General features: G+C 41.5%; 1 protein-coding gene across 2 annotated transcripts; it reads right to left on the bottom strand.

Moving 5' to 3' along the window:
• Nucleotides 1–707: 707 nt before the first annotated feature.
• On the bottom strand, nt 708–14040 carry LOC134802252 (zinc finger and BTB domain-containing protein 11-like). Of its 2 annotated transcripts, XM_063774838.1 has the most exons (13): nt 13828–14040; nt 12942–13109; nt 12292–12393; nt 11094–11186; nt 10899–11063; nt 10161–10337; nt 9671–9699; nt 8710–8799; nt 7077–7176; nt 6065–6192; nt 3885–3966; nt 2852–2986; nt 708–1171 (listed from the first exon to the last, which is right to left on the bottom strand). In XM_063774838.1, the coding sequence occupies exons 1-13, from the start codon at nt 13933–13935 to the stop codon at nt 914–916; spliced, it is 1635 nt and encodes a 544-aa protein (XP_063630908.1). In that variant the 5' UTR covers nt 13936–14040; the 3' UTR covers nt 708–913. The 2 variants fall into 2 exon arrangements, with proteins under 2 accessions (XP_063630908.1, XP_063630907.1); XM_063774837.1 differs by having other exon boundaries at nt 10899–11186.
• Nucleotides 14041–15277: the final 1237 nt, after the last annotated feature.

Raw genomic sequence — 15277 nt, 5'->3', positions numbered from 1 at the left:
TCTTTCCAAACAGACTAGGCGAGAATAAGCCAAAGGTAATGGCGCCATCGCTCGAAAAGATTTGACAATATTCCTTTAGTCTAAATTATCTTTGGTCTTACAAAATCGTATGCGAATTGTTGCAAGGTCTATGGAGCTCTTAAGGCCTGTCCAGACGGAAACAATTTTTCGCCAATCTGATTAAATTATCCGATCACATCAGGTGGTGCGCACGCAAACGCAATTTGGCTACTTTCACCAGGCGTGGCTCACTCCGCGATTTCGTCGCTTTGCAACAGGTAGCTATAAGTACATCCGTTCCACACCAATACCTAGTACTATTATTTATTCTGTGCTTTCACCAATTTTAGATTTATGGTGATATTTGAGTGAATAGTTCAAAAAGTTTTCGATCGCAAGTGGTTACGAAGCTCCGGTTGCGTACACGGCCGAAGGGACTGAGACGACGTCAGGCTCCTCAAAACTAGGAAGACAGTAGTAATAGTAATAAAACACTTTACAAAAAAGAATCCTAAAACAGGAAAATACACATTCTTAGCACAAAGGCGAACTTATCCCTTGCATGGATCTCTTCCAGTTAACCTTTGCGCAAAATGATGACGCGTGCTGGCTATAAATATCTAATAGATTTCGAGGTGACGGTTGACTTTTAAAAAAACAAGACCAAATCGTTTTTAATTATTTATTTTAAATCATACTCTGTAAAATTATCGTTCAAGTTTCATTGAAAAACTGATCAATATCTATAGAACCAGCTTCTTTTCCGTTTCATCTACTCCTTTTTCCAGTTTTGCCACTACCTCCCCTCTTTTTTCCACTTCTTCCGCGTTTTCCTTATTTTTCCTCGTAACTACACTTTATCTTGAAGTGTTCTAGTCGGAAATTTGTAAAAATATCTTTTGCGTATTGCGTATTACACCGTTTCATTGAAAAACTGATCAATATCTATAGACTCTCCTCCTTTTTCCGCTTCATTTTCCCCCTCCACTCCCTTTTCCACTTTTTCTTCTTCCTTTCCCGTTTTTTTCTTTTTCCCCTTAATCTTGAGGTGTTTGAGTCTGTTGTGGGTATAAAGCGCTGCAGAGTATGAGAATGTAGCTGGGCAGAGCTTGCACTGGAACGGCCGGATTCCTTGGTGGGACAACAAGTGCTCTGTCAGAGACTTTGCGACCTGATAACAATGGCAGAATATATATATTTTACTATTATTTTGTATTGTAGTATAACGAATCGAACCTTCCTTTCGCTTCGAAGGATTACAAAACAGAAATCGAGATGGACGGGGCATATGATGCGATCAAATAAAGAAAAATGGACCAGAGATGTCACCGAGTGGTACCCAAGAAAAAAAGAGAGAAGCAGAGGTAGACCACACAAAAGATGGGAGGACGACTTTCCCAAAAACTGGAGGAGAATATCCAAAAACCGCCAGGAATGGCGAAATATGGAGGGGGGCTATGCCAATGGCAGCCTGACAGAATAAAACAAATACTTTAACTGTATTACTTTATTATGATGTCAGTGAATAAAGGCTATATAATTATAACGAATCGAACAAATCGAATTTTAAACTATAATGGAATAATTTTTTGGCAAAAATTTCATTTTTGATACAAGCTTTTCTCTCTGACTGTACCGTTCTTACCACGCACTCAACTAATACGCGTTTAGCGCGTGGAATAGGCGTTTTGTCGCCTAAATAGTGTTTAGCTTTTTAAGTTGATAAAAATGCTTATATATATTAGTCTGTAAGGTATTTGTAATAAGGGCCTCGTTGCCTGATTTAAAATGTTAAATAAATAATACTCATCGAGACAATTCTAATAACCCCAACCGGCCACCTCCAGTCTCCATCACCAGATCAGCTCGATGGTACCATAATATTGCATTGTCACCCGACTTACATATGTATGCAAATTTTCAGCATCATTAGAAGTCGGGAAGTGGGTCAAATTTAACTTGCAAGATTTAACCCTTAGAATAGAATAGATACAAACATACATACATAGGTACAGTCAACAGCAATAGTTGCTAAGCGGGCGAAGTGTTCACAATGATCTTGACGCGACTTTATTGTCAAGAGAATAAGAGCGCGTCAAGGTAATTTTGAACACCTCGCCCGCTTAGCGACTTCTGCTGCTGACTGCACACAGTTAGGTATGTGGCATCTCCTCTAGCTGTCACTGCCAACGTCGTGCCATAATAATCTAACAGATGGCGTTAGGGAGCTAGAACGCACAAACTACTAAGAAGATACTACGTCTAGAACGCAATTAGTATGAGACCTACATCGCGCTTACGGAGTTATAACGTCAGTTGCTATATATACCGGGTGTGGCAGTAACATGAGCAAAAAATTAAACTGTAGGCTGTACTCCTCATACTGACTAACATTTGTTCAGCGACTTTTAAAAATAACTTGTGGTTTGATTTTTATTACACTTTAAAGTTTATTCTAAGACGCAATGTATTGCGAATTTTGTTATGTTTAAGACGTGACAAGCAACGTCAATCACAATAATATGGCGTGGCGATGGCGTCCATTGAAGATAATATTTATTTTGTATGAAAAATAGGGAGTCTAATAACTTCATAATTTTTAAAAGTTGTTGAACAAAAGTGTCACCGTTTGAGGAGTACAATCTATGTTTTAATTCTTTGCTCATGTTACAGGCCACACCGTGTAGAACTGTCGACCAACTCTCAGTGGACTTCGGTCCCCAGGCATAACACCCGCCTAGAGAGTACTCTCTATTGCCTCTCTACCTTCTACAGGTACATGGCAAGTTAATAAAAAGCTTGTAAAAACTGCAAAATTACTCTGAAACTTAGGAGGGTAAGGTCAGCCTACCGTGAATGCCTTCCCGCAGAGATGGCAGACGTGCGGGCGGCGCTTGGGGGCGTGTTCGTGCGCGGTAGCGATGTGCCCCCGCAGATATGCGCGCGTCGCGTACTGCTTGCCGCACGTCGAGCACTTATGCTGTCTCTGGAACAATCGCTTGTTGTTCATTCTGAAAATACCTACCTCTATAAAAACAGATGTAATGCATAACTGTTTGCCATAGTTTGGGGTCCCTTTGTTTCCCATAAAATTTTAAGTCATAATGTATTGTTTGTCATATTATCGTTAGTCATAAAACTGGAACCGTTAACTTTTCAGGATCTTCGTAAAGTTATTCTGTAAGTAGATAGGTTAGGTTAGGTTTGTTTTATGGCAATCCTGAAAAGTTACGCGTTTCTGAGAAAAACCAATTATGAGTAACGAAAATTCGGACAAACAATACATTATGACTTAAAACTATTTGGGAAACAATAGAGACCCATCATAATATAGTCTGTATATTTAGGTATTTAAAAAGTTTACAAACAGTTTGTACATTTCCGGGTAGTTATAACATTCGAATCCTGGGTTCGAATCCCAGTAAGGGCATTTATTTGTGTGATGAACACTAATATTTGTTCCTGAGTCATGGTTGTTTTCTATGTATATAAGTATGTATTTATCTATACAAGTATGTATATCGTCGCCTAGTACCCATAGTACAAGCATTGCTTAGTTTGGGGCTAGGTTTGATCTGTGTAAGATGTCCCCTAATATTTATTTATTTTATTTATTTATTTATTTTATTTATTGGTTAACCAACCAAATACAAAACCGCCTGGATCAGTCACTGAACGACCTGACTTTAACCTACATTAAATGATCGTGTAATGTTTTCATCTTTTCTCAACTGGCTTAAGGAGCCATTTGAGGGTAGATTTTGTTTACTTTTATTTAAATACCTAAAGATACAGGCGGGATAGAAGGGAGGCATTTGCCCAGCAGTGGGATGCTTCTATAGGCCAAAAAAAAAGATACAGACTATAGTAATAACTATAGGTACCATGTTGAGATGCACGATGTTGATGTGCGACTGCAGCCGTCTCTTGCTCGGGAACCTTCTACTGCACGTCTCACACACGAAGCTGCAACAATCGAGATTGAACCTAATTTCATTGCAGTTAAGGTTCATTGTCAACCTTTCATGTTTGTGGGCAAAAATCGTAGAACAATGCCTGCTGTGTCGCAGTATAAAAAGTAACAGTGGACCGCCTTTGATGTTTGCGTAAAAGCCCACAACTGCCCAAGACTTACACTTGACTTACTATAAGAGACACCAGCCCTGTAAGTAGTACCGAGCTAATAACAATCGCGATGTATGCAGCTCAGGTGCGCGCGATGTGAAGCCGCGGGCAGAGCTAGTATAACACAACTCCCGCGTATTGCTCCCGCGGCGTGTGCTTGAGACCCAACAGATGCTGCTTGAGAGAACTGTACCTCACACTGCTTGCAATACAAGTCTGGTCCATGTGAAGCCGCGGGCAGAGCTAGTATAACACAACTCACGCGTATTGCTCCCGCGGCGTGTGCTTGAGACCCAACAGATGCTGCGTGAGAGAACTGTACCTCACACTGCTTGCAATACAAGTCTGGTCCATGTGAAGCCGCGGGCAGAGCTAGTATAACACAACTCACGCGTATTGCTCCCGCGGCGTGTGCTTGAGACCCAACAGATGCTGCTTGAGAGAACTGTACCTCACACTGCTTGCAATACAAGTCTGGTCCATGTGAAGCCGCGGGCAGAGCTAGTATAACACAACTCACGCGTATTGCTCCCGCGGCGTGTGCTTGAGACCCAACAGATGCTGCGTGAGAGAACTGTACCTCACACTGCTTGCAATACAAGTCTGGTCCATGTGAAGCCGCGGGCAGAGCTAGTATAACACAACTCACGCGTATTGCTCCCGCGGCGTGTGCTTGAGACCCAACAGATGCTGCGTGAGAGAACTGTACCTCACACTGCTTGCAATACAAGTCTGGTCCATGTGAAGCCGCGGGCAGAGCTAGTATAATACAACTCACGCGTATTGCTCCCGCGACGTGTGCTTGAGACCCAACAGATGCTGCTTGAGAGGACTGTACCTCACACTGCTTGCAATACAAGTCTGGTCCATGTGAAGCCGCGGGCAGAGCTAGTATAACACAACTCACGCGTATTGCTCCCGCGGCGTGTGCTTGAGACCCAACAGATGCTGCTTGAGAGAACTGTACCTCACACTGCTTGCAATACAAGTCTGGTCCATGTGAAGCCGCGGGCAGAGCTAGTATAACACAACTCACGCGTATTGCTCCCGCGGCGTGTGCTTGAGACCCAACAGATGCTGCGTGAGAGAACTGTACCTCACACTGCTTGCAATACAAGTCTGGTCCATGTGAAGCCGCGGGCAGAGCTAGTATAACACAACTCACGCGTATTGCTCCCGCGGCGTGTGCTTGAGACCCAACAGATGCTGCTTGAGAGAACTGTACCTCACACTGCTTGCAATACAAGTCTGGTCCATGTGAAGCCGCGGGCAGAGCTAGTATAACACAACTCACGCGTATTGCTCCCGCGGCGTGTGCTTGAGACCCAACAGATGCTGCTTGAGAGAACTGTACCTCACACTGCTTGCAATACAAGTCTGGTCCATGTGAAGCCGCGGGCAGAGCTAGTATAACACAACTCACGCGTATTGCTCCCGCGGCGTGTGCTTGAGACCCAACAGATGCTGCTTGAGAGAACTGTACCTCACACTGCTTGCAATACAAGTCTGGTCCATGTGAAGCCGCGGGCAGAGCTAGTATAACACAACTCACGCGTATTGCTCCCGCGGCGTGTGCTTGAGACCCAACAGATGCTGCTTGAGAGAACTGTACCTCACACTGCTTGCAATACAAGTCTGGTCCATGTGAAGCCGCGGGCAGAGCTAGTATAACACAACTCACGCGTATTGCTCCCGCGGCGTGTGCTTGAGACCCAACAGATGCTGCTTGAGAGAACTGTACCTCACACTGCTTGCAATACAAGTCTGGTCCATGTGAAGCCGCGGGCAGAGCTAGTATAACACAACTCACGCGTATTGCTCCCGCGGCGTGTGCTTGAGACCCAACAGATGCTGCTTGAGAGAACTGTACCTCACACTGCTTGCAATACAAGTCTGGTCCATGTGAAGCCGCGGGCAGAGCTAGTATAACACAACTCACGCGTATTGCTCCCGCGGCGTGTGCTTGAGACCCAACAGATGCTGCTTGAAAGCGCTCAGATTATAGCACTGTACCTCACACTGCTTGCAATACCAGTCCGGGTTCAATTCGTCCACCTTATTCGTCACCTATAATAATAAGCCGAGGTACAGACGTAATGCATATTTTTATTTCTCGGAAACTTACGAACGTGTCTTCCTATTTCAGTCAGTGTTGGTACAAAAAGTACTGGCGTTGACTGAACTAGCAAGACAAATACGAACGTTTCCGAGAAAATACGATGGAAAACAATTATGCACTACATCTGTAGAAGTAAGAAGTAATTTTAGTCGTAATTGCAAGTGGAACGAAAGGTGGAAATAGTTTCAGTCATCATGATTCCGTCTTCCGTGTGAAAAAAAAGTTAATGTTTAGTACCTAAACTGATATATCAGTCTTTATTTTAGGATTTGGCTTCGAGCAACACCGGCTTCCGACATTTCGGAAGGGAGGAGCCCAAGCGATATCTTACCGTACAAATCATTCTGCCATTATTTGCGGGGGCAAACGTGCACACAGTTGCACTTCTCACTACATACAAAATCCAATCTGTAATGACGACACAAATATATGGAAAATGACAAGACAAAGACAAATCTTGCAAACCTCGATCTCTTTTTGTGTCCGGACGAGTCACTACACGCATCGCCATAGGTACAGTTGGTATGCTTCGGCATAGGGGAAATAGTACGAATGCCGTCTCCCTTTGCGGTGTTGCTCGAAGGGATTTGGTGAAAACAAGTTTTCCTTAGAACCGATGGCCATAGGGGCGGAAAGGTTCTCGAGTGGACCACGTACCGGAAGGCGCAGCGTGGGTAGACCCCCCACAAGGTGGACTGACGACCTGGTAAAGGTCGCGGGAGTCCGCTGGATGCGGGTGGCGCAAGACCGGTCATTGTGGCACCCTTTGGGGGAGGCCTATGTCCAGCAGTGGACGTCCTCTGGCTGATATGATGATGATGATGAAGTTTACCTTTATATGTTTACTCCAGTTGTGATATTTGAGGACGATATCGTTGCGAAAAACTTTCCCGCAAGTCTTACATGCAACTGGCTCACCGTCGCCATGGATTCTGAAGAAAAAAACAACGGTTTGCACTCCGGGAGTGCCGGCAGAAGTGAAAACTCAATGACATTGTAACAGTTTTTCGTTCAGGTCACGTGTCCGTCTTACGAAGCGTCTTACGTCAAAATATTAATAACAGCGCCATCTAGTGCAAAATGTCTGCAGCACTATGTATAATTGAGGTTAACGTTATTTCGTCGCATTACTTTAAACCCCTAAGCACATCACTGTTAGTACTCGAGTTACATTAGTACCATCAGTTAGAGGGAAACTCACTAGATGGCATTTAAATCGATAAAGAAAAACTCAATGACATTGTAACAGGTTTTCGATCAGGTCACGTGTCCGTCTTACGTCTTACGAATCTTACGGTCACGTGACACCTGTTACGAGTTTAACATTTTTTCCCCATCACAAAAAGTGTACAGCGCCGCTAAAGAAGTTTTCACTTCAAAAACTCTTCAATATAAAAATGATTTTCCATCGTATTTTCACGGAAACTTAATGAACGTGTCTTGCTATTTCAGTCAGTCTCGGTAAAGTCAACTTTAAAAATATGGGTGCACAAATCATCTCATAAATATGTCCCATAGCTCTTATGTCAGCGAATTAAGAACTATTATGGGACATATTTATGAATAAGTTGGCTACACCCATATTTTTACAGTTCGTTGTACAAAAAGTACTGAGGTTGACTGAATTAGCATGACCAGGCCCCAATTTCACATCGGTGACAGGTGCGACGAATTGTAAAATCACTGTTGCTGACGTCACAGGCATCCATGGGCTACGATTACCACTTACCATCGGGCGGGCCGTACTCCTGTTTTCCACCATCATTGTATTATTAAAAAAAACTTTATTATATCGGATAAAAACAGATATTTCTCCTGCGAGGTTTCTGACAATTGTCACAAGAAACACTACAATTGTCACGAAATTCCGACATATAACTCATTACCTGTCAAGAATTACCTACAATTCTTCTAAATCTTTGACAATTGTCAGAAACCTCGCAAGAGAAATATCTGTTTTTATCCGATATAATAAAGTTTTTTTTAATAATACAATGATGGTGGCAAACAGGAATACGGCCCGCCCGATGGTAAGCGGTAACCGTAGCCCATGGATGCCTGTGACGTCAGCAACAGTGATTTTACAATTCGTCGCACCTGTCATGTTGGTGAAACAGGGGCCTGCATTACTAATACGAACATTTCCGAGAAAATACGATGGAAAGCAATTATGCACTACATCTGTAGGTAAGGTACGCTTTTTTACAATCTTTTATTTAACTTGCAATGTATGTACATGTTTGTACGAGTCACGTCTTGCTTCCCGGTTTTCAATGATCTGAAAATTTGCATACATATGTAAATTGGATGAATTTCAACAGTCTAGCTATCACGGTTCATGAGATACAGCCTGGTGACAGACAGACAGACGGACAGACAGACGGACGGACAGCGATGTCTTAGTAATAGGGTCCCGTTTTTACCTTTTGGGTAAAAAAAAACTTATTTAGGGATGTAGTGCTTACACAGAGGTATGCAAAAGAAGTCCGCGTTTGTCCTTCAAAGACTTGTTGCAATGTGGGCATGACACGCGCTTTTTCTTTTGACGGTCTTTCCTGAAAAATAGCAAAAGAATAGATATTTTTTTATTATTTTTATATGATTATGAGTTGTGACCAGAGATCGGCGGGGGTAGGGTTGCCAGATACAAATTTAGAATAAAAAATTCTATCAACTCAAAAAATTCCTGACATATCCGTGTTCCGTCCCCATTCCTGACAAAAGGCCAAAATTCCTGACATGTCAGGAAAATTCCTGTCATCTGGTAACAATAAGATTTTTTTTTTAATTAAATATCAAACGGTGTCCTCAACGCCATCTAGCCGAGCATATGCCAAAGGTGTGGCGCCATCTATCCGACGTTTTTTCCTTAGACTTTATTCATCTTATACAGATAATACAGAGTTACATATGTCTTTGAAAATAGTTAATAGGGAAGTTTCCTCGACATAATAGTTATTTGTTTTACAAGGGGGCAAACTTGTTGTTTAACCGCTCGTGCTAATATTGATACCCGAGCAAGCGAAAGATGTCAAAATTTATAATAGAAAAGTGGGATCTGAGGCGGTGAGGCCTCGAGTGTTATAGTTATATGTAGTACATTGTGCAACGAGGAGGGTAAGTGAAATTTTGTAAACGAGGGTGGTAATTCACGACAGCTGGAGTGCGGTTTCGGTTTCGGCACAGAATAAATAATAGTACTAGGTACAGAAGACTCACTCTCTAACAAAACGCGTCTGTTACGATCAGTACAGATATGGCCGCTAGGTGGCGACAGCGCCACGCGCGGCTTATGGCTTTCCCCAAAATTGGAGCGGAACGGATGTACTTTTAGCTACCTGTAGCAAAGCGACGTAATCGCGGAGTGAGCCACGCCTGGTTAACAAAAACATGTTTCGGTCGGACACTCAAAATGAAACGACTCACCATACGCTGTGTCTCGCCATCTCGAACTCCTAAAATATCAAAGAAAGATTTGTCAGATAAACTCGTGGCCCCAAGTTTGTCAGTTGATGTAGATGGCGCTAGACGGCTCAGTATGAGGCACCTCTAACTGAATAGAGTTAATAACGTTTGGCAATAAAATTACCTTTCAAAAATGATATAAGGATAGTTATTCATATTCATCCATATTAATATTTATTAATAATAATGTACACATACATACACGTCAAAATTAACTTACGGAAGTATCGAATGTACGTGTGCGTTCCCGCATGAGTGCGCGCGTTTGTGTGTGTGTGTGTGTGTGTGTGTGTGTGTGTGCGTGTGTGTGCGCGTGTGCGCGCGTGTGCGTGGGCGTGTGATTGTGCGTGTGTGTATGTGTGTGCGTGCGTGTGTGCGTTCCTGCGTGCGTGTGTGTGTGTGGGTGTGTTTGTCTCTGACTCTCTCTTAACATACTAGCATGCGTGTTTACCTCGAAACTATCTCCTTTTGGCACAACTTTAGCTGCATTTTCTGCAATCATTTCCTTAGTGGTCACAATCATCGTTGTGCTTACAGTAGTTGAGGGTGCAATTCTCGCTGACTGTACTTTTCTCGCTGGCTGTGGACTTTGTGTTACTACTTTTGACATTTGTGTTTTGGGTTCCGGCTAAAATATTAAGTATAAAATGATATAACACTATAAACTCTCGCGTTTTGTACACATATTTACAAACGGGTCTATCGCTATATAATTTTATTGTTTATTTGTTTGTTTGATATATATTGTTTCATTGTTTAATTATATCGCGGTAGACCCGTTTGTTAAATATAAGTATAAAATGATGTTAAAGAGAAATTAGAGGGTAAGAATTTTTGCATACCTACCTACAAAATTTCTAGTTGCTCTATTTTCTCTCTACAGTATTAAGAATTTAATTTACAACCCATTTAGTACCTTGTCACCGTGACAAGCAATATGAAAGTAGCTCGGACCTCATACTATATACACCATTTTCGCGCTTGCCATTTCATTTTTTTTTTCATTTATTTAGAAAAAGAAAATATTTGTCTTCACTGAAATATGACTGAATATATAAACTGAATATATGTGTGTACTGAATGCACTGATTCCAAATATACTCATATCCGAGACTTCATGCGTGCAGTTCGCATACATATTGCAGACAGGTTTCAGTCCGCCTGTACCGGCCCTTAACTTAAGGCTTACCTTTTTAGAATACACGCGAACTTGACTATTTGAGGCACTTTGTGGAACAATATTGTGCTTTATATTTAGCGACGATGCAGATCCAGATTCTTCTAAAGGCTCAGTGGAGCCGCATTTCATGGCTGGATCCGAGACCCTGTCACAACTCATGGTGGGATCTGAGACCTTGTCACAACTCATGGTGGGATCTGAGACCTTGTCACAACTCATGGTAGAATCCGAGTTGTCAGGCTCTATGGTAACGTCACGTTCAATTTTGACAGATATTTCGTCGGACAGAGGGTTTGCCTAAAAAAAAGTTTTTCTTGATATGATTTTCATCTTCATAGGTTCAATTCCAAATATACTGCTAGTGAACATTTTATTCAATAGCGTGACGTAGTACCTACGCGTTTTCGTTAAGTGTCGTTTCAATTTGTATGGGATTCTGAGTTTACAAAACGTCCCGCTTGGGGCGCTGTTCGAAATCCCATACAAAAATAGACATAACGCAAACGCACTTCACGCTATCGAATGAAATTTACAGTAGGGGTTCTGAGCGTCTAGCATGAGTTGCGTTATCGCGCGCGAATTCATACTTGAATGAATTCGCGCGCAAGATGTAGTAGTAGTAAACACTTTATTGCACAAAACAAGTACATAACACAGAGAGAATACAGTAAATGTGTACAAAGGCGAACTTCTCTGTGAATCTCTTCCAGCTAACCTTTAAGTAACTGAGAGATAAGGAAATGGTAGTCAATCTAAAATAAAATGTACATGACGGCGAGACTTAAAAGAAGTAGCTAACCCTAGAAATATACTAAATACAATGCGATGCATTAGGTGCAAAGGCATGTAGGTACGTAGTCGCGCGCGAGATTGCAACTCATGCTAGCAGCACCGATATTCACACATTTCATACCTAAGTATGCATAAATTAAAATACTATAGGCGTGGCACCCCCCCCCCCCCCCCCCCCCACACACCGATCGACCTGCTTCGGAAATTTCCTCACAAGGCCGGCTTCTGCGTGGACACCTTTTTTCCTAAATAATAGATCATCATAATCATCAATGCTACCCTGGACCGGAGTCAGTGAAAGAAAAATATTCGAGACCTACATAGCCCCCAGCAGGGGGTAACAGTAGTGGCGGATTTGCCCTATGGCCCAGTAGGCCCGGGCCTAGGGCGGCAAATTGTGACAAAAAATTCGCTGATGACTCAAAATGTAGTAGATGACAAGAAATAACTCAAAATGTAGTCAATATGATGGGTACTGAGAAAGGGGCGGCTACAGGGCCGGGGGCCTAGGGCGGCAAAGACTGCAAATCCGCCACTGGGTAACAGGATGGAAAGAAGAAGAAGAGATCATCACTGGACATAATTTTTACCAACATTGGCAACAACTCACCTGTTCAGGTGCCAAAACAGAATGGAATTCCTGGTTGGTTGAGGACGGGTCAATTCCTGGTTCAGTTTTTATTGTGATCGGCTCCGGTTTTGCTTCTAGAATCTAAAACAAAGATGATCAGCCATATTATCATACGAATCTAACCAAAGGGTGGCCCACACTGCGAATATACTGTAATATTTTATGTTAAGTCACTGCGCCTCTGTGCCGTCACCGTTTTCAAGTAGCGGTATTAAAACTTAATTATACGAGATTAAGTAAGTACCGATTTCGTAACTAATAATGTGTATTTTTTTTTGTCAAAAATTTGATATATCAATTTATAGTTGCTTATTTTTAGGGTTCAGTACCCGAAGGGTAAAAACGGGACTCTATTACTAAGACTCCTCTGTCTGTCTGTCTGTCACCAGGCTGTATCTCATGAACCGTGATAGCTAGACAGTTGAAATTCTCACAGATGATGTATTTCTGTTGCCGCTATAACAACAAATACTAAAAACAGAATAAAATAAATATTTAAGTGAGGCTCCCATACAACGCCGTTTTTTGCGTAATGGTATGGAACCGAGTTCGTACACGAGTCCGACTCGCACTTGGCCGTTTTTCTCTTATTTAGAACTGATAGAGATAATTCTAATTTCTTATCTTACCGGCTTGAAGCTTAAACTTTGTTTAGCGGCGGGCTCTTTATTGTGTTTACTCAGCAGATATTTAAAAGCCTTCACACCCTTGAGGGCCGTTTGCTGGAAATTGTGAACCGACTGCATCAGCACCTTGCAGTCCACACAGTGCAGCCATTGGTAGCCTTTGAGCTCCATCTGAAATAAATAACAATACATATACTAAAGTCTTCCATGTGCAGGGCCAGACTCCCGCCTAGGCCTACAAGGCCCGGGCCTAGGGGCCCAGGCAACCTAACATGGTTTTGAGATAGAGAAGGAGGCCCCTCTAAATTCCAAGTGTCATACCAAGTGCCCAGGGGCCCTAGGTCTTTAAATCCGTGCCTGTCTATGTGTATGGGCAGTGGGGAGACACTCCTGACTTTGGGCAAACTCGGCTTCGTTTTGCTCCAAGCAATTATTAGGGTTGACATAACTTGACGTCCCTTTGCGGGCACGACAACAGATAATTTCGCAACTACACAGTCGTGACAAAAAAAATATCCTAGTATGTAGTTAGTAATTAGTTTAGTATAGTACTTAGACATAAGTTTTAGTTTTATTCTTATCATAAGTTAAATTTTTTTGTCTCGATAATGTTTTGCAATAAAGTTTTTATCTATCATCTATCTATCTATAATGGCTTGAATTTTGACAACCCTAAATAGCCGAAAGGGATAGTGACATTAGTGACATAAGTTGGAAAGGGATATCATGATTCGACCCTGAATCGCTGTCAAACTTCGGTTTTGTAGGAAGTGTCCTTTCTGATATTTTCCATATTCCATTAAAGAACCACAATAAAAACGTTGGGTGTATTGATGCGGTTCAAACTTGTAGACGTGGGTACCGGTACCTATTTCTTAATATTGCTTACCGTATTTATAACTGGAGATACAATAACTTGGAGTAACTGCCTGTGTTCTTCGCTCAGAGGTATTAAAGGCGGTTGTTTGATCATGCAAATCACGCACATGAACACCATTATGCATTTTTTTATAGATCTACAATTACGACAAATGTTTATATCTTCAAATATTCGCTAAATACCTTAATACAAGCTGAAAATATGCTGAAAATAGTAAACAAGAAAAATGTATCGACGGCCGTTCGGATACGTGACGGACGTTGGGAGAGGTTGAGGTTGACAGCTAAGTAAAACTCAAAGATAAACTCAATAAGATGCCAATGGATCTTGTACGTATTTTCGCATGCATCGCATGAATAAAAAGAGGATAAAAAAAGCTAAACTCACTATTTATCTTGTTCTATTCCTCGTATTTTAACTGTTTATTTTTTTAGACTTTGAAAGGTTTACTTTATGTGTTAATATCGGAACGCACTTCAGTCATGCTGCATATCAGTGTTGTCACATACAATTTTGTCTAAGTGGTAGAACACGATGCAAAAATTGGTAGAAATAGGTAGAATTTTAAATGAAAAATAGGTAGATCTACCTACTTAGCTTTAGTCAGAAAAAAAAGGCGCTAAATTCAAAATTTGTATGAAATATCGATCCTTCTTGATTATATTTTTAAATTTGCCCCATTTTTCTACTGAAACGCTAGCTTGTCAGAGTACAATTATTAAAAATGTATTAAAAATATTTATGAACAAGCAAATCAAGCAAATCTTGTTAGAAGAAAAAGGCACGAAATTCAAATTTTCTATGAGACGATATCCCTTCGCGCCTACATTTTTCAAATTTGCCGCGTAAGTAACGTTTTGTTACACGCATGGAGGAAAATTGCTTATACCGTAATATTTTGATAAAAATAGGTAGATTTGACGTCGAAGGTGGTAGATAGGTAGGACGCAGGTAAAATAGGTAGATCTACCTAAAAATTGGTAGATGTGACAACACTGCTGCATATGTCACGTCAGTCAGTGTCAGGCAGACATTGTCACCCAGTCACCTGCTGTGATTGTTTGTTGTTATTGTGAATATTATTTTATTTCAATAAATTCATTCCGAGAAGCACTAGTTTAATATTTTACCTACAACATCGTGCGCCATACCAAAATGTCCTACATTTGCATGATCTGCACCCTGAACCGTCCGCCTCTGCTTCCACTCGCAATCGAGCACAGAAGATTACTCGAGGCCCTTGTATCTCCAGCGATTAACATGGCATGTATATTTTTTGTGTATATTTGTTATTTTTCTGTACGTTTTGTAATTATATTAAAGCAAAAAAAAATGTGGGTTTTAATTATTTCATTGTTGCGCTATGGGTTTTGTGTTTTCTCAGCATCAAAAATTCTTCAGGCCATATCTAAATTCCCGGACACTTAATCATACTACTAAGAATACTGTAAACAAAATT

The sequence above is a fragment of the Cydia splendana genome, chromosome 24 (assembly GCF_910591565.1).
Source record: "Cydia splendana chromosome 24, ilCydSple1.2, whole genome shotgun sequence".
Taxonomy (NCBI): Eukaryota; Metazoa; Arthropoda; class Insecta; order Lepidoptera; family Tortricidae; genus Cydia; species Cydia splendana.
Note: the sequence above shows the minus strand (reverse complement) of the source record. Positions and strands in the feature narration are given on the sequence as shown.

Coding starts and splice junctions, on each gene's coding strand:
- LOC134802252 (XM_063774837.1), bottom strand. CDS start 13,935: ATGGTGTTCATGTGCGTGATTTGCATGATCAAACAACCGCCTTTAATA. Junction 13,110..13,827: donor TATCTCCAGTTATAAATACG/GTAAGCAATATT, acceptor TATTTATTTCAG/ATGGAGCTCAAAGGCTACCA. Junction 9,700..10,160: donor CAAAAGGAGATAGTTTCGAG/GTAAACACGCAT, acceptor TTGATATTTTAG/GAGTTCGAGATGGCGAGACA.